Source organism: Oryza glaberrima, chromosome 7 (assembly GCF_000147395.1).
Source record: "Oryza glaberrima chromosome 7, OglaRS2, whole genome shotgun sequence".
NCBI classification, from domain to species: Eukaryota; Viridiplantae; Streptophyta; class Magnoliopsida; order Poales; family Poaceae; genus Oryza; species Oryza glaberrima.
This window is the reverse complement of record NC_068332.1, coordinates 10,310,112-10,330,420: the sequence shown is the minus strand read 5'-3', so window position 1 is coordinate 10,330,420 and position 20,309 is coordinate 10,310,112. Positions and strand designations below refer to the sequence as shown.

General features: G+C 36.1%; 1 protein-coding gene across 1 annotated transcript; it reads right to left on the bottom strand.

Moving 5' to 3' along the window:
- Nucleotides 1-1,559: 1,559 nt before the first annotated feature.
- Nucleotides 1,560-13,539, bottom strand: LOC127780072 (ABC transporter G family member 1-like). Its single transcript, XM_052307027.1, has 8 exons — nt 13,008-13,539; nt 8,525-8,604; nt 7,974-8,438; nt 3,090-3,173; nt 2,837-2,962; nt 2,544-2,732; nt 2,380-2,466; nt 1,560-2,314 (listed from the first exon to the last, which is right to left on the bottom strand). Exons 1-8 carry the CDS (start codon nt 13,537-13,539, stop codon nt 1,688-1,690), a joined length of 2,190 nt encoding a protein of 729 aa, XP_052162987.1. The 3' UTR covers nt 1,560-1,687.
- Nucleotides 13,540-20,309: the final 6,770 nt, after the last annotated feature.

The window sequence follows — 20,309 nt, the reverse complement described above, 5'->3', positions numbered from 1 at the left end:
TGTGATTATTAAATGAAGTGGAACAAAGGGGTATACAAATTTATCATCGTTTTGAATAGTTATTGTAAACTTGTCAAATTACCGTAAAAATTTGACAATTGTTTACGGCAATTTGATAAGTTTACCATCAAAAGGCATATCATTTCGCAAAGGCTTGAGAAGGAACATACTAAGGTTGTGTTCGCTGGGAGGATGGGAACAAAACTCCTACGCACGGAAAACGGAGTGATTCATTAGCAAGTGATTAGTTAAGTATTTGTCATTTTTTTTCAAAAATAGATTAATATGATTTTTTAAGCAACTTTCGTATATAAACTTTTTATAAAAAACGTACCGTTTAGAAAAACGTGCGCGCTGAAAAGTAGGGAGAAGGGTTGGGAGCTGGGTGGAAGGATTGCAGCCTAAGAATATATCGAACCCCCTAATTTTTGAAAATTTGCTGATGAACAATTCGTGTTCGACTTGAACATCTCTTATATCTCCGTTGAACTCTTGATGATGCACATGTACTCTCAGTGAGGCATTGCAACTTTGCAAGCTATCCTTTCTCTTTCAATTTCTTCTTATCGTTAGTGAAAAGCGGTGGCCGAGCCAGCCAGAGCCCACCCCTAGGTAGGGGTGCAAGTGGGTCATCCGTAAACCCACTTAAAGTTAAAAATAAACAAGTTAGCGAGTTAGTTTAATCTATAAGTGGGTTTTTGCGGGTAGCCGCTTGCACCCTTACCCCTAGGGCTTATTCCCATTACCTGGTTCTATTCATATACAAATGCATATAAATTTTATAAATTTACATGAAATTTACATGGGGTATAGAACCCGGACCTAGGACTTGAGCCCTAGCTGCCCTACAACTGGATCCACCTCTTCTTTCTGATAATTTTTTTTCTTATTCGGTCCTTTAGTTGATCTCAATCACAACATGGGTCCTTGCCCAGAGTTCATCGCTTCATCGTGTCAGCCGAAAATCAGGAGAGAATGCCTTCCAACAGAATTTGTGTGGTTTCTTCTCCCTTTTATTCAAACGGGAACAAGTTGTGGCCATCGTCCGCAATCCCATGATCCTTCACAGCGTGTGCCATCCCATACGCCAGATCGTGCCGCGTGGGAGACTTGGACGAACAAACGAGACTCCATAGTGAACGAGAATGATGAGCAAGAAAATGTTGAAGAGTACAGAAAACAGAGGAAACTAAACTAAGCCAAAAACACCGTAGGCAGCAAGAGTAACAACCCATCCAACTCTGCTACCTGCTGTTGGTTTCGTGTAGCCCGCCACACAGATAGGAAAATCTCGCTAATTTTATAGGGAAAAAGCTCAAATAGACTGGCATCTATTTTGTGCTATTTGTTAGTAAAATAATACCATGCATTCTTTTTTTTTTTTGATAGTGCATTAAAATGTGCCCTGTGAGATCAAGTTTCACAAACATTTCTGCCTTGAAATAGAAGGGAAGCTCAGTAAAGTGAACTTCTGATCAAATGACGAGATAGTTTTTTTCAGGGGATAAAAGGAGAGATAATTTCATTGATTCAGTAATATACAATTATAGATAATTTCATTGATTCAGTAATATACAATTATACATGATGGTGTTCTGATCATCACGATAAATTATTGATAGATATATAAGAAGGATCTACATACGTTCCATGGATACTATTGTACTCAACAACAACTAGAATAATGCTATACCTTTGAAGCACAGAGAAAGTGAAGAATCCTTGGCTTCACAATCTCGGAAATCTTTATAATAACTAAGAAAAGCAACCTGTAAATTATGATCATTGCAACTAATATCGCAAGATCCACCCACTTAGAGTAGCTTAATTCCACCTGTAAGTAATTCTTTAGGATGTATTCGCCACTAATCGTGAGCCCGCCACCGCCAATATCTTCAAAGACCAAGCCCAACAGCTCATTCTTGTACAGTCCCTGCGTTGCATACTTGTGGTAGGAGATGAAGTATGTTGGGTACTTCCAAACTGGTTTTGGCAGATCACTTGGGAGTCTGAAGAAACCAGCGTTGAGCATCAGTACACCTTGTACACCAGAGCCAGTGATTATCCCTAGCAGAAAATCTGGCACAACTGCTGCAACAATCATCATCAATCCTTCTACCAGCATTGTGCAGGCCCACAAAACTGCAGCAAAGTAGATGAAGTGGTCTATTCCTCTTTGAAGCCCTGTCAGGTAATAGGCTATTGCCCCTGGAATTATGGAGATGAGGCCTAGGTATGGAATTGAGGAGAGTGTGTTGGATATCACAAATTCTGTTGCACCATAATGCCCACTCATCCGTTCTTTTCGAAATATCTGAACCATGAAAATCACACATCAATAGAAGCTCCTGCACGTGCAGACTTAATTTCGAAATTTACCTTCATATCTTCAACAAAAGATGGAAAACCTCCAATTGCCATCATTGTTAATAGGGTTGATGTAAACATTAGCATGGAAGCTCTTGCCTGAAATGAAGAAGCCCATATATGTCACATACTCCAACTTTCTGCAACTTTACCTCATATATATTGAGATCACTTACTTGGATTGATGCAAAATTTGAGCCAACATTAAAAAAAATTGTACCAATGCTTAAGCAAATGGCAATGTAGATAACAAATCGCAACCAATAGTAGCCTGCATCTCTGTGCATGTTAACAATTGATCTTTTGGTTAGCACATATGTTTTGGTCAAGAATGTTGCCTGCCTTTGAGGAATTGGAGAGGCACCCTGCACAAATAATTTTTTGAAAATAATTAAAATTCAGAACAATAACTTACTTTTAAAAAAATATCCCTTTTTTCATGACTGTGTACTCTTTTGAGAAAAAAAACCTGATTAATCATTGCACATGCTTCCTTTTCTGTCCTTAAGGTTCCACAAGATTTGAAAGAACCCATTAGTTTTTGGATCACTTCGGCAGCACGTGGAGAAATAATGGTAGATCCTTCTTCAGATTCCTATTCATACATCACCAATCCAAGTGGGGCATAGTTAGTGTCAAGAAACATACTAATGATATAGCATATATATTAGTGCTGTATAACAATTTTATTGATAGAGAAAGCTTCTATATTCATTTTATACCTCAAAGTCTTTGTTAATCATTCTCAGGAAGTGATCAGAAGGATTCCTCCTCAAGGGACATGGGAAGCCATTAGATTCGAAGAACTAAAAACACACAAAGAAAGGTCAAATCGTGAGCAGTGGACCTATTTAAGCATGCAGTGAGTGATCTACAGAAAATATTTACAAGGTGCCTTCAGTAATTATTGATTAGGATTTTCTTCCATTTTGATCTATAACTCCATATATAAAAAATTGAACTACCATTTGTGTTTGACTCACACCAAATTGAACATTTTAAAAAAATGGTAATATATATCCAAATTTTGGCCAATCAAAGTTTCTTCTTGAACTCCAACTTTCACCTCAAATTAATTAATCTCTGTCTGTTTTTCACACTCAACTTGATTTGGAAAGAACATAAATAATGTCTTGAACCGTATTTAATTTTAAGTCTATTATCTGATATGCAAGATTGCTAATTAATTGGAGAACTTTTCAGTACTCAACAATATGGAGGGCTATCCACTATAAACTAGAAATAGAGTCTTAGTACTGGATTAAGTGCACCCGCATTTTATTTAGCTATGTAACGTGCCTATTTGTTTTTCGTTCGGTCATATGCAAATATTAGAAGATCACTTCATGGTCAAAACATGAAACTTTTACCACACTGCATCTGTTTTATTTTTAAGAACGGAACTGAATACAGCATCCGTTCTTTAGCATGTCAACTAAAGATAAATTAAGGTATCCATTCTTATCTGACATTTCCACCGCCCGCCATTTACGAACGTGTTTCGAAACTACACAACCACGACCCTATAATGGGGTGGCTAATAGCGTACACAGATTTACCCTGTGATTAATAGTTATCCTAGCTACCATATACTTGGTTGTCATAATTAATATACTATCAGCGTCAGGAAAATGACATGGTAAGGTAGTAGATGCGGTGTCTATCACTCTGCCATTTTTATTCCGTTGCAAAGAAATAATATGGTGCACTCAGCCCATGGAATAAATTCCTATCTACCAACAGTACGTATAACAACCTTACGTAAAGATTCTCTCTCTACGGCCTCAGATTAATTTGACCAAGTTTCGCAACGATCTACTAGCCAGTTACGTACTGTCGTTTTAATGTTTCGGCATCCTCATAATACACATCAATGTTGATGGTGATGTGTGCTGAAAAATCAAAATGTACGTACTACGCTCTTCTGACCTTAATTTGCACACCACTACGTACGGATCTTTGGGAGAGGTACTAGCTTTTAAATGGCCTCCTCGACGTTGGATGAAACTTAACAGTTGACAGTTGTTAATTTGTTCATCAAATTTCAGTGAACCGTAAAGCACCACGCGATTCGATGAAAGCCAAATAAATATGGACAATGAAATACTTCCCCCTTCTCATTTATTCTTTTTGAGCGAGATTATATAGGAGTATATATTAAGATGCGACATCCTGTTCATAGGCAACAAAGATTACATGATAAAAATTATTTATTCTAGTCCAGAAAGCCAATTTAATTAATATAAATGTTTGATTATGCAAAAGTGGACCATAGCGCAACAAATTTATTGAATGTGTCTTAATTTGTAATTTTGTCTACCTTCTTCGGATGCCAAATAGGGGTGTGCTGTTAGTATAACAATTATATAAACCATCAATTCAATTAACCCAGCTATGTATTACTAATAATTTATTGTTGGCATATCAAGATTACGAAGCCAATTTTTTTAATACGAGACTAATAAAATTTGCATTTTAAGTTTTCTTCTTGAAATCAATGGCAGCTGGATGGTGCAAGCCACTCCTTTTTCACTTTTGCTCTTCCCAGCAAACAAGGTTAGTGTGCGAAGGCGCTAAATTAATCTATGTGTCACATCCAAAATTTTTCTGGCCTTTTATTGTTTATTGTAAATAGGCGACAAAATTCAATGACAATGCCATTCTTCTTTTTCTCTAAATGTGTATAAATAGGTTCAAATGGACCGGAACCGTTTTTTTTTTGTGCAAAAAATATGATAGCAACTACTCCCTCTATTTCAGGTTATAAAATATTTTGACTTTGGTCAAAGTTAAACTGCTTTAAGTTCGAGCAAGTTTATAGATAAATATAGTAATATTTACATTACCAAATTAGTTTTATTGAATTAATAATTAAATATATTTTTATAATAAATTTATCTTAGATCGAAAATATTACTATTGTTTTCTATAAATTTGGTCAAACTTAAAACAGTTTGATTTTGACCAAAGTCAAAAACATCTTATAACCTGAAACAGAGGGAGTAATATTTTTTTTATTTCAAGTTTCATTACGTGCCCCAAGAAGATAATATTAGGAATAATTCAGAATATAGGGCTGAATTGAAATATGGCTTCCAAGACTGTATAACCCATGCGCACTTAAAACCTGGTCTTCCTTTCTTGAAATTGCTCGGATTGAGCTAACTAAAACTGAAACTATATTCCGTCGAAAAAACTGAAATTATATAGAACTGATAAATTTAAGTCGGTTTTACATCGTAAAAGGAGCGGCTATATGTGTTAATAAAATTTTCAAAAAAGGTTGCATTACAGATATTTATATGTGTAACTATATATCGTATATATTGTAAAGAACTTTAACATTATATTTGTATGAGCACTTGGCAAATTAATTTTATAATATGTATGTTTGATTGCAGTGCAGACTTGTACTATCAGTTGTCAAAAAAGGTAACGATATCGATGCCTTCAAGGAGTTCTAACTCCCAACTTCCATTGAGAGTGGTAATTGGTTTATAACAAGGACTGTCCTCTTTCTTTTCGAAAAGGATTGAAGAGACATTTAATGATAAGTTGTTATACCTTTCTCATTTATCGGTCGTCACAGATGGCCTGCAACTTGTTCCTTGCTTTATTTTTGTATTAGTTTAATGAATCTAGATGTGTTTTTATTTATTTATATATATAGATCATAGAGAACTTTCAACATTTGACTGAATTGAAAACTAAGATTGATAGATAAGATAAAATTAGCCAATTGACAAATAGATAGTATATCATAAAATCTAAACAGTGCGCGCTCTCAGTTTAGTCTAATCGCGCGACGCACCTCCGGCCATCTCATCTTCAGCTAACGTTATCGCTTTCTCCACTAGTACTTGGCTGCAGACAGGCTGATACACCCACGTAGCAGGAAGCACCGAAGGAGCAGTGGAGGGAAAAAAAAAAGAAAGTCTACTACATGCATGCCTTTTTTTTAATAGGCATGTATGTCTTTTTCCTCTTTAAATAAAGTTTTCTCACAAATTACATATCCGATCTACAATCCGATTATACCATTGTGTTTGTTATAATTAAATCTTCACAACAAGATCTTACATGATTATATTACAATAAAAAATATTTATATTTGTAAATTACTTTTATTATATACGTAACTTATTTTTATCATATATATAAGTTACTTTTGGATTTGACTAAATTACTTCTTAGACATATAAAAGTAAATTCAGTAAAGTCTAAAAGTAATTTACATATATTATAAAAGTAACTTAAAACAAAACAGAAGTGACTTTGTCACGACATTAGAAGTAAATTCGTTGTAGGGATAAAAATATGACTTTATCTACAAAACTTTATTTAATCAGTACAAATCAACACACGTAAGTTGAACAATTTTTAAAAGTAACTTCAATGTTAATTGAAAGTAACTTTTGCATGGTTCAGAAGTAACTCTCTATAAATATGTTTAATCACCGATTGTTTTTTTCTTTCATTTTTGTTTTTCATGTAGCATGAGAAAAAAAGATAAAATCTTTGATGGATTGTAAATAACATTGATGAAATAACTAATGAGAATTAACCATGTATAAGATGCAATAGTTACTTCTTGATAACATAGAAGTTACTTTCTAGCATGTAATAAATTACTTTTAAATTAACAAAATGTTTGAATATACTCAATATGAATATCGTTTCGTCACATATTTTAAGTGGAGTACAGTGATGCAAATAGATCTTAAAAACAATATGTGATTTAAAAGATATAAGTTATTAAAGAGATTAAAAAAAAGATATATACTATTGCATTTTACAAGTTTAAAGGCGACACTAGATGGAGTATAAACCAACTATGACTAGCTGTGTAGTCATACCAATGAAAAAAAAACATGCATTAAAGTTAATTACTTTCTTTTTGTTATAAGTTACTTCTATAATTTATGTAAATTACCTTTAGGATTTATTGAATTTACCTTTATATGTCTAAGAAGTAATTTAGTGAAATCTAAAAGTAATTTAGATATACTATAAAAGTAATTTATAATTTTTCATCAAAATATAATCATGTGGGATCTTGTTATAAAGATTTAATTGTTACAAACACAACGGTGTAATCAGATCATAGATCGGATGAGTAGTTTAAGAGAAAATTTTATTTAAAGTATAGGTAGATAGGGTATCTTATAGATGGACCAGCTAGCTACCACTAGCTGTGTAGTCACGTCCATAGTATATAGATAGTCTTAAAGAGTCGCCCTAGCCTCTGCAGCGTCTATAGACAGATATTACAATTTAATTTGATGCATATAAAGTACTATATATATTTCGGGAGGTATTTTTTTAGCATTCTAATACTTTTATTGGTATATAAATTACTAAGGCATATCAATCATAAAACACTAAGGAGATGGGGTTAGGGTGATGAAAATGGAATCGCCTGGTAGCAAGATTTGCTCGCTTATCCGCTTATCTCACTTCTAGTTATTTTTTCTTTCAAACTTTATATAACCATACGATAAGTGAATTAGTAAGCAGATTTTTTTTAGGGATTGACTACTTGCATCCCTAGCTCATGAGGTCCTTGATGTCGGTATTACTGTTAGTCGCACATGTCAAACTGTTACCTCGATTGCATCTGAAGCTGCTCCAAAATACACCGTCCTCCCAGTGGCTAGGAGGCAGAGGCCATGGAAGAGCTCGAACATCTCCGTGCTGGGCTGGTGCACGGCGGCGACGACCGTCATCCCGTCCCTCCTGGCGAGGCCGGCGATGCGGCTCATGACGTGGTACGACGCCGCGCTGTCGAGCCCGCTCGTCGGCTCGTCGAGGAACAGCAGCGCGGGCGACGCCAGCAGCTCGACGCAGATGCTCACCCGCTTCCGCTGCCCGCCGCTGATGCCCTTGCACACCCGGCCGCCGATCCGGACGCCGGCGACCGCGCCGAGCCCCATCTGGCGGATGGCGCGGTCGGCGCGGGCCCGCTTGTCTTCTGCCGGCATCGAGTCCGGCAGCTGCAGCTGCGCCGAGTAGTGGACGGCCTCCGTCACCGTGAGCGTCGCCATCAGCACGTTTTCTTGGGTCACGTAGGCCTTCATTAACGCATGTACGAACATGTGTCAAGTCAAGATCACACTGTTTCAAATCATTCGAGATCGCATTTCATGTGAAAACGTACGGATGTTCCAAACGAAAGTTTCTCTCGCAGGCCATTGATCAGGATGTCTCCTCTCATTTTCATGTTGGGGCTCAGCCTCCCTGTGCAAATGAGTGATGACTAATTAATCAGATGCATTATCGTGTTTATATATATGCATGGGCTGTTTAATTAATCTTCCTGTAACATATATATAGATACGTGTTAAAATGTCTAATCTACTAGGAGGGCAAGCATTAAATTAATCAACAACCCAGAAAGTAACCTGCACGTAACAGTCATCTATATGAAATGAAATGTATTTTAAGGATCTGAAGTTTCTCATCTGATATGCCAAATCTAAACACTTGGTGGTAACCTTGGCCACATTTCAAAAAGCAAAAGAGGAAGTGGTCCAAATATTTAATTAGTGTTAATGCTTACAACATTAATTCGTTGATGCTGATACTCAATTATACTAATTAAGTCTGCATACATAATCCTTTTAATTTTGTATGTGTTTTTTATTCAAAAAAATTTGTGTGTGTTTTGGTTATGTTGGGTTCAGGGAGTACAACGTACTGGTTCGATGGTTAAAACGAGAAGAAAAAGGATATGAAGTATTAAACATGTCAATTAGTAGACCTCACCCAAAAACACACTTTCTGAGAAACAATTTTAAAACTAAAACAATACTCTTTCTGAGTAGCGCTTATGTATATAAACAAATATTTCCTTTTCCCCGTTTGTAGTAACTGCAGCGTGAAAGCTTGAAAGTTTTTGCACAATACAACATCTCTACTCACAAACTGGGAAAAGGAGAGGAGATAGCTGCAGCCCGGAGGCTCCATCCATCTCGTGCAGGCTGTAGCCTGCAGCCTGTGGAGTGATTGGCAAGTATGGACAGTCCCTCTTGTTCCATGCATGCCATACGTACTTCTGAAACCCGTATTTGATCAGATACCGAGCATGGCTGCATGCATGGTCTTCTCGTATGCTCACGCGGATGTTGAACATGGATTGCTGTTTCCTGCCCTTGTGTTAATATGAGAGGGAGTATGTGTAGTAGTAAAATTTTAATTCTTTTTTGTGTAATGAAAAAATCAGAATATAGAATAAGTCTAAGTTGATTGGCCACTGTTTACTGAACTTAAAGCTTATAATTAGATTGTAGCTAGACAGCTACATCGATATTGTTGGAAATATGTATATTTCCATACATACCAACCTCAAAATGTACTTAATTACGCCAAAATAGGTACTATTATTATCTTGTCCAGACAATACTCTTAACTATATAGCTATCCATAACAGCTTAACATTGAAACGGTTGGTTGATAGCAATCCTACATGCCTCCAACAGTAATCCAATTGAATATTGTCCTCTCTCCCTTGAACAAGCATAGTACTTACAATTACTATATCTAGCCTGGACCACTTATGCATAAAAAATTTTAAGACAGAAAATGACAAAGTCTGATCATATTATTTTTACTGTATATATGCACCTAAATTAACTTCACAGCTAACTAATTAATGAACACACACTGCTGGAGAAAGGGACTTTAGTCCCGGTTTGCAACCATTTTTAGTCTCGGTTGTGCAACCAGGACGCACAATCCATCTTTAGTCTCGATTGAAATAAACGAGACTAAAGATACATACCAAGTCAAAAAAAAATATGGGGGATGTGGGATTCGAATTTAAGATCTCTCATTTCAACCCTCACGCGCGTTACCATGCCTCCTACTACACACATCTGACTTGGTAGAGATGCTTTCATTTTAAACTAACCATGGAGACATCTTTTGTCTGGGTTAATAACATTAACCGGGACTAAAAAATATCTTTAGTCTGGGTTGGTATCATCAACTGAGACTAAAGATTAATTTTTAGTATGGGTTGATATTATCAACCAGGACTAAAGATCTTCCATTGGAGCAAAGATCAGTTCTCCGATAGTGACAACGAAATTAGTTAAGATGGTGAATTGATCATAGCACGATAGTTCAACCAGGCATCAGCTACAATACGATACCAAAGGTAGCCAGAAGAATGTCAAGTCTACTCAAACGCACGGCACGCGTCTTGGGCATGCGTGGCATTTTAGAAAGTAGTTTTCAGGAAAATAAAGAACGTGCATATAACCAGGTCCTCCTGATACGCGAGTGATTGTGGGATGGACGCATGCACAATCAGGAAATGGTAAAACAGAAAAAAGCCCACGCACACGATCGCTCCGCTTGCCTCCAATCTCTACGCGTCTTCCCTGCTACGTGGTTGCCGCTCCATGTGGGCCCAGCGATAAAATTACAAACTAAAATAAATCGCATAAAACATTTATATGTCAAACATTAATTTGAGTCAAAATCCATAATCTTGATCGGATATTTAAACTTTCAACATATAAACTTTAAATGTGTAAACTTTAGGTATATACACTTTTTTGTGTAAACTTTAGGTATATAGATGTTAGGTATACAAATTTTAGGTGTGTATACTTTAGGTATATAAATTTTGAGTATACAAACTTTATGTGTATAACCTTACTAAAATAGGTAATATGGTAAAAAAAAAGGAGCAATGTGAGGAGGGAGCCTGATCGCTGCGCACAACCGATCGCACGGTAGCTTTTTCGCATTTAACCGTGACAACAACCTTTCAAGAATACAATATATTTGTCTCCATATATTATCTATTTCAGCAATCTGTGAGCTGCACGTACTGAAATGTTTAAAATAAATATTCTAAATTTAAAACTCATGCTACAAAGTAACGATGTCCCATGCATGGCAAATTTCTCACACATATTACAGCCTCTGCTGTGTTTGTGCAGTGTATTACTCCCTTCGTCCAAAAGTGTTAAGTATATTTTATTTTTTGCTTTCGAAGTGAGATAGAGTTATATTGTTAGTCTTGTGCTAAATTAAATATATTGTTTATCGAAATCAAGTAAGCATCTTAATACCCATTAGTTACATCTTTGCGTATTATTTTTGGGTTTTTTACATGTGGATTAGTTAATTTCTCCAAAGTCTTAGGTGGTGTTTAGATCCAGAGACTTAACTTTAGTCTTTGTATTTAGACACTAATTTAGAGTATTAAATATAGACTACTTACAAAACTAATTACATAAATAAAAGCTAATTTGCGAGACAAATTTTTTAAGCCTAATTAATTCATAATTAGAGAATGTTTACTGTAGCATCACATAGGCTAAGCATGGATTAATTAGACTCAATAGATTCGTCTCGCGAATTAGTCCAAGATTATGGATGTGTTTTATTAATAGTCTACATTTAATATTTATAATTAGTGCCCAAACATTCAATGTGATAGGGATTTAAAAGTTTTAGTCCCATCTAAACAGGGTCTTGGATGACAAAAAAAAAAAGAAGTTAATCTTACACTTTTGGAAGGAGGGATTAATTAATCATCAACTGTCGATATCGTCAAGATCACTTTTGTACGACCCGATGGGGGACCTTTTGGCAGATACTATATATAACAAGTGCTATAAACCATAATGTATTGTACCCCAGTACTTGATATGGTCGTACGTGTTGTACGTAGTTTGCAGAATCAAATTTGTGTTGGTATTTTCAGAAAATTGCAAATACAACTTTCAATTTAATTAAGTGATAATTGAAATATTTTAATTTAAAACATAAAATGTTGGATATACCACAAAGGAGACACAAATCAATTGTATTAATTAAGAAGAAAAGTCAGTGCATTAATGAGTTATAAGTGTGGGCGGGTGGAAGGGGCGGTCTGCTCGACGGTTGCCTGCCAACTGCGCTAAGGTAATTATCTTAATCTTCTGCACTTAAACATGTACTAAAAACTATACATATGCAATTGTTTATATGTGTGTTTTTTTCAATTTGGCTCAAAAAGCTTGGTGCAGATGTATTTTCTAGAAATCTTGTAATTAAAATCACAGTAATTTTTGTACTGTGGACACACTGAATTTTATTTCAGGCCTTATATTTTTCCGCTCCGACCTAACACAGTACACACGCACATAAGCCAGTTTACTTTTTTTTTTTAGCTACCAGACTTAATTTTTTTACCACCATCTCCATGGCTGATGGCTCCAGAGCAGCTCTTCTTGGTGATGATAATATGTGTGTCACATGCTTTATTTTGATGCAGGTCCAGACAGCATACAAATTTAATCCAACGATCAGATGCATTGCTTGGTATATTTGTGCATTGTTTTTGTTTTTCTTTAATTAAATTTGTTTTTGTCCACTTGCCCATTCCAATTAATTGTCACTCCTACATGAATATAGATTATCTAGTCTATAATAATCCACGGAATATATACAAGACATAGCGCATGCACAAACATGGACACACATCCAACAGTATATCGGCCCATGCATAATACTCGGCGCATCAATTAACACAGCATGTGAAGAAAACAAGTTTACTTTTTTTTAATGAACACACAAGTTATTTAGGTTTATATATGACTGTTGAATAAAAGTTGCTTTAGAAGTAAGTTATCAGTAATTACCAGCTAAGGCGTCAAGCAGGGTAGTCTTGCCACAGCCGGAAGGCCCCATGAGAGCCAGCACCTCGCCGGGGCGCGCGTAGCCGCTGAGCCCGTCGAGTATCACGGCGCGGCGGCCGTGGCCGCCGCAGCCGGCGGCAGCCGCCGGCGCCGTCACGGACAGATCGTCCCACGTCAGGAACACCCCACGGCTACACGCCGTCGTGGCGCTCATCATCATCTCGTCCTTCCGGCGCCGTTCGACGGCGGCTTCCACGCCGTCGAGAGGCGCAATGCCGCCGACGATGTCATGGCGACCGGCGTCGGGCAGCGCCGGCGGTGGCTCCCCGCCGGAGAGACCACCACCGTGCCGCGCAGCTGATGATCCGAAGACGGAACTGAAGGTGGTGAGTAACGGCACACAGCTGCGCCACGACGATGACGATGACGATGACGACGAGGCGGCGCCGGCGCCGGCGCTCGGGGTTCCTGGCGTTCTCAGTGGCCTCGTCGGGCTCGGCGTCGGAGCCCACCTCGGCAGCGGCGACGCTGCCATGTTATCACCACCACAAAGTACCGTTCTCTTGTGGGTGTGCTCTCAGTTAATATATAGGCATATGAGCGCAGTCGTGTACTCGTGTCATAGAGATCGACCAAGTGAAAATTAAATACGTCTTTTCATATTATTAATCCTATATTACTGAAATTAATAAATTTCTCTATTTTTCAGCAAACAGGCTCTCTCAAAAAACCTTTCTTTATACGTACACTGTTTGTTTTAAAATATTCAAGATTTATTTATTAGAATATTTAATTTATTTTTATTTTTTGCGATGAATTTAATTTATTTTTTTATTACATACATAATATGCTGTAATAATCCGTTTATAGTAATCTAAATCTGCGCTCGTTTCTCCAACAAGAGTTGGATAAAATTTTGGATAGTCGTGGAACGCTTTTTAAGCTGCTAAACGGTACGTTTCGCGTGAAAACTTTCTATATGAAAGTTGCTCTAAATTATCAGATTAATTAATTTTTTAAGTTTATAATAATTAAAACTCAATTAATCATACGTTATTATTATCTCGTTTTACATGTAACACTTAATCTTACCTTCAGCTTAATATTCAAACATCACCATAGCCAACTGGCTAGATCAAGACTGGATATAGAACGATGGTGCGCTGAATTTATTGCATATACGATACAGGTGTGCAGTGTGTGCTCGATGGGAACTGTATCTCGCTGGTCACCCAACCGGCGCCAGCCGTGTGTCATCCTGCCTATAGTACAATAATGTTGTGGGGATTTATGTATTAGTATCCGTAGCGTTTATGGTCTTGTGTGTACAGTAGGACTCTCTGATGATGTGTGTACTGTGTTTTGGCCCTCCAATCTCTTCCTTTTGTTATATAGAAAAAGATGCCCGCGAGTTGGTATAGGAAACTGATACTCATTTGGAACCGTGATATCTTATATATCATACTACCTCCGTCCCAAAATGTAGCTATTTCTAGCACAGTACTTTATCCTAAAATGAAGCTATTTTTCTACCTACCTTCTCCTCTCAACCAATCACAACCATTCTTTTTCACATACTTTCTCTTTTCAACCAATCACACACCTTCTTCAATCATTCTCACCTACTTTCTTAATACCCATGCCAACCTCAAAAATGCTTATATTTTGGGATGGAGGAAGTATATTACAAGAGAATCTATTCTATACTCCTGAGTTTACTCCAGTTCAATGATTTGGCGTCATTGACTTTATCTCTCTATAATAGGCCACCGACTTTGATAATTTTTTTACAATATGTCACTGGGGTGGATACTTTTTTAAAAATGCCTAAAGTGTGCTTCAAGCCATAGAGGGTTGACAATTAATTTACCTACTAGAAGTATTGCAAAAATATAAAACTTTTTACATAGTCCCCACACATAATATGAAGTGTGTGTGGATTTTAAGATTTTCAATTTGCATGTATTAATTTTTTTGAAAATATAGTTTATGTTTCATATGCTAATAAATACTCTAGCGTTGAGTTCGTTTATGTAAATCATCTTTCATATGCTACACAAAATTATTTTTCTAATGTAGCTATGTTTTGTGTATGTGATTCATCTTTCATATACCACATAAAAATATTTTTGAAAAAAAAATCTTGAAATATGTACAGAAACTTTATATCGTATAAGAAGGCTACACTAAAACTTTCATATTTTTTCGAAACTTATAATGAGCCAATTAATCGGCAATCCTTGTGTGTCTTGAAGGGCATTTTAGGTATTTTTGAAAAGTATCCATTCTGGTATATTGTAGAAAAAATTATCAAAGTCGGTGGCATATTATAGAGGAAGACAAAGTCGATAGCAAATCATTGAACTAGAGTAAAGTCAGGGGCATATAATGGATTCTCTATGTTGTGAATTATGATCTTTGCTCATAAGGCTTACTACCGCGTCGTATCATGCTCACCCCCGATTACACAAAGTCATGGAACACAAAAGCATCTGATACATCTCCTAATAAAAATGTATGCGACGTGACTTGTTATGCTAGAAGAAAAACATAATAAGATTTTCAAATTCATAAACGGTGGTACGTGCTATTTAAGCATGAGATAGCGGCCACCAGGATGAAGCGTGATGCGGATTACGAATGACGACGGAAAAAAAATAGTCCCGAAAGTCTTACCTATTTTTTAACGGATTGGCTACTCTTCTGTCGACAGATTTTGCTGGGCTCCATCTTTCGTTTTTTGGGCCGTCCATCATGTTTAAGATTCGTGCAATAATTGGGTTGTGGGATGGACTTCTCTGTTTGGGCTACCGATCATTTTTATCTATTGGGCTGGCCTTTTTATTGATTCCTCGTGGGTCCCACAGCAACTGTTCAATTTTGAAATCCGCGCCAGCTTTTTTCTTGTCTCTTCTGTGGATCCCACATTTGCTGAATTTTGTCGTTTCTTCCGACATAGAGAGAGAGAGAGAGAGAACGCTTTTAGGAGAGGAGAGCAGAGAGCGGTGACGATTTTGTCGTCGTCAACAGAAGGCCATTTCGCCGTGGCGGCGATTCTGGCGGAGCGACGTGAGGGCGATTCGTTGGTGAGTAGCTCGACGTGAGGGCGATTCGTTAGTAGATTCGTCCATTCTTCCTCCATTCTCCCCTTCGAGCATCACCTGAATCTGCTCAACTGCATGCGTTGATGAGTTTTTTCGTTTTGGTTTGGGTTTGCTGTTGATGAGTTTTGAGTGGATTTTTTTGCTGTTGATGAGTGGGGTATTGTTGCTGTTTGATGTGTGGGGGATTTTCGCTGTTGATTGGGGGGGGAGAGGTGGGTGGGGGGTGGGAAGGGTTGTTGCTGCTGTTGAGGTTTTGAGTGGATTTTTTTCTGTTGATGAGTGGGGCATTGTTACTGTTTGATGTGTGGGGGATTTTTGCTGTTGATTGGGGGGAGAGGTGGGTGGGGCGGTGGGAAGGGTTGTTGCTGTTGTTGAGGTTTTGAGTGGATTTTTTTCTATTGATGAGTGGGGGATTTTTGCTGTTGATTGGGGGGAGAGGTGGGTGGTTGTTTGCTGTTGAGGAGGAGTGGATTGTTTTTGCTTTTGATGAGGAGGGGATTTGTTCATGTTTATGAGGAAGGGATTTTTGGGATCTCGTTTTTTTGGATGAGTAGTAGTATTTTGTGTGTGCTTATGTTTTTTACTTTGGAGATTGTGTTATTTGGCTTTCATCAACGATGTGATGTTGTTCATGTGCGATTAGATCATGTTGTTTAATTTTCTCATGTTGTGTAGGGTCGTGTTCTCTTAGGTGTTTGAAGCTTCGATCTGGTGGATTCAGTGGTTAGTTATTTGTCTGAACTTGATGTGGTGTAGATCTGAAAATGAATGTACTAAATTATGTAGAACACTATGTGTGATCTGAAGTTGTTTTTAACTGGATTTAATAGAGTTTGATTTCTCATGTAGATCTGTTTACCAATGCCCTAGACTAATTTACTTTTGTTTTGGTTTTTTGTTTGGATGCTCAGATCTGTAGTTTTGCAGATATATAGTTTGAATCTAAGAATGATTTGTGTGATCCTAAGTGAGTGTGGTTATATGATTTGTGTTCATTGGAAGCACCATAAGACATAGCTGTACCGAATTTTTAATTCACCTTGGATGAAGTGTCTATGTGTGCACTGATGAAAGTTCATCCTCACTTTCCTTCGTGACATCAGTTGTCACTTAAATTGATGATTTAATGTGTTTTTGTTTTGGATTGGAACCTTTTGTCATCTCAAGTGGAGCTGGCATTATATCTCTGCTGAACATGCTTAATGAAATGATGGGTTGATATGTGGTTGCACCTCTTTTTATTAGTTAACTATAAACTATAAGCTCACATTCATGCATGTACCATGATTCAGGAAATGACAAAGACAAATGATAATTAAATGAAATGATTTAATCTGTAGTAGTTTTATTTTGAAGTTAATTTAAGTTTTTTCATTACTTCAATCTGTTCTAACTGTATTTCCTCTATTCTATTTAGGTTTCATTTGTAATATTTGATCCAATAGTACTATACCTATTTCATTTCCTGTGTTTGTTGAGTCCTTACAGTGTTTATGTTGGGGGGGGGGGGGCTGTGTGAGTGTGACAGTTTATCCAGCTATATAAGGTTCATGTAATGCATTTGGTGCTATCCTCTAGCAATGCACTTAATAACATAGTTTCATCTTTTTCAGTAACTGAAAACATTATTCTATATACAGACTTTTTTTTTCTGTGGATTAATGTTTGAACAATTATGTTACATAGGTTACTTTTGTCCAAGTACTTTTGCAGTCTTCTTGTTATATGTAATTTGATTACTTTAGCATTATTTAAAATATTTGCTCCTGCTTTTGTTTGCTATTCCCATTGTGTAATCACATTTCTTTTTTTTTAATAGATGGTTCACGCAAAGGATAGTGATGAAATTTTTGTTGATTCTACTTCTTCTGATTCTGAAAGTTCTGAAAATGATGATGTTATTTCTGATAGTGAAGTGAGTATTTCTGTCTTAATTTTTTTCCTTTTTTTTTGTACAATGAAGCAAGAGACTTATATGTGTTTTTTATTGTGTTTTCTAATTACATGATTAATTTTCACTATTTTTTTTAGGACTCTAAAACTAGTTGTGATGAGATATCAAAAGAGGAGCTATTGCGATCTTTGAAGCTGAAGTTGAATAAAAAGAAAGTATCTGTTGACTGCAATTTGAAGGTTACTTTTTTTTTGTTATGTTCAATTTTAATTATTATTTTTACAGCTTTCTCATTTTTTGTATTCACTTGGTAAATACATTTCCAGTTTTTTTTTTAAAAAAAATTCCCTATTCTTGCGCAGAGAAAAAGATCTGAAACAGCAGAAGTTGATTTCAAAAATCAGTTGGATTCAGCATTACTTGAAATTTTTAGAGACAATGTTTTGATTGGTATGAAACGAAAACTCCACTATCATAAAAGCAAGGTAAATGCAATATATCGAAGCAAGAAATTGAAGATGTGCACTGCCCGTCCATAAATTGTTCTTTTATGCAATTTTTTTTATTTTTCCAATTTTCTTTTTTTGCAAAAAAAATCTGTCATGACTGATGCAACAGAAGAAACTAAATTGACAAGATTCTCTGTGAAGTACTTTTCTGAAGTTCTGGAAAAGTTGTCTAAACGTCATAGAGATATCATTTCCAAATCTTGTTTCAAAACCCTTTTGCTGTTTGAGAAATGTTCTGTGCCATATAGACTTGCTTTATGGATTGCCCAAAAAGTTGATGTCAATTCTTGTGACATCATTGTTCGAGACAAAGTAATTCCACTTTCAAAAGAATCTGTTCATATAGTTTTAGGTCTTCCTGTTGGAGGTTTACCTATCAGTTCCAATTCTGAAATTGGCAAGCAGAAAATTCTTGACACTTTTGGTCTCTCTTCTTTGCCTACTATCAAATTTTTTGGAGATAAGCTGATAAGGAACAAATCAATGTCTGATGATCAAGTGTTGATATCCTTCATGATGGTTTCTTTGAATTGTTTTCTTTTCCCAAACTCATCCCTTCAACCTAGCACAAAATATCTCAGTGCTTTTGCGGATCTTACTTCTATTGATAAATTGGATTGGAGCAATCTTGTTTTTGAATGGTTGATGAAACATCTTAGCAAGCTTGAGAAGTCCAAAAGTTTTGGTGGTTGTCTGTACTACCTTGTGGTTAGTATTATTACTCTATCTTTTTTTCAATTGCTTTGCTTTTTTGTAACCAGTTAACTTTATATTTTTGCTTTTTCTTATTAATAGGTCAATTACTTGGATTTTCTTAACTTTGGTATGCGAAAAGTGTTGCAAGATACTCCAAGAATCAAAGTATGGAAAGGAACAATGATCAGAAAATTTTCAAAGTTTGATAAAATAAGCAAAGGAGTCTATGGCAAAAGACCGATAAAAGATTTTTCTGAGAGCTGTTACAAAATGGTAATTTTATACCTACTTTTTTAGTTCTGAACTTGCTTTCTTTTAAATTGTTTACTCTTTAGTTCTATCATTTTTTTTTAGATTGAAACTGGTACTGCCAAAGCAACTTTTCTTCAAAGGCTTGATTCTGCAATTGGTGTTGACTTACCTCAAGAAATCAAAAAAGACATAAATGAGTTGCTTCTGCACCATTTGGGTCCTGATGAAAATTGCATCGATGATAGAGTGAAGAATCTTCTGATTGATATATTTGTTCTTTTATCTAATGCTAGCAAGCCAAGTGTTCCTGATAATACTGGTTAGTGTACATTTAATCTCTTCATTACTGTCATCTTCATTAGTGTTCCTGATAATACTTGCTTATTATTGTCATCTTCAATATTTTCATGTCCATTAAATTAATTTATTTTTTCTTACACATTTTGAAAATTTAATCCTTCTGAAGATGACAAGAATAAGTTGAATGATGGCAGTATAATAAATGAAGCTAACATTTGTGAAACCCCAAAGGTAATTATATATTTTTTCATTTTCTATATTCTGTTTTTTCAATTTTCATCATTTAAAATTTGACCTAAAACTCTTATGTACAGATCCATTCCACTTGTGATGACAATGCAATTCTAAATGAACAGTCCCCAATGTTGTGCAAAGATACTAAAACTCCTGAAAGATCATGTTCTAAAAAGGTATCTAAATAGAAATACTTTGCAATGAACTAAAATTTTAATCCTAATTTTCCAGTTTATTAACATTTCATTAATATTAAATTTTAAATTCCAAATTTGTAGGATAAAAATTCTGATGTTGATGGTATAATGAGAAAGCT

Bases quoted from the DNA above. Each gene is read 5' to 3' on its own strand.
- LOC127780072 (XM_052307027.1), bottom strand. From the start codon at position 13,539: ATGGCAGCGTCGCCGCTGCCGAGGTGGGCTCCGACGCCGAGCCCGACG. The intron at 8,605-13,007 runs GTAATTACTGAT...TCATTTGCACAG, and splicing joins CCTGCTTGACGCCTTAGCTG to GGAGGCTGAGCCCCAACATG. The intron at 8,439-8,524 runs GTACGTTTTCAC...GCGTTAATGAAG, and splicing joins AACTTTCGTTTGGAACATCC to GCCTACGTGACCCAAGAAAA.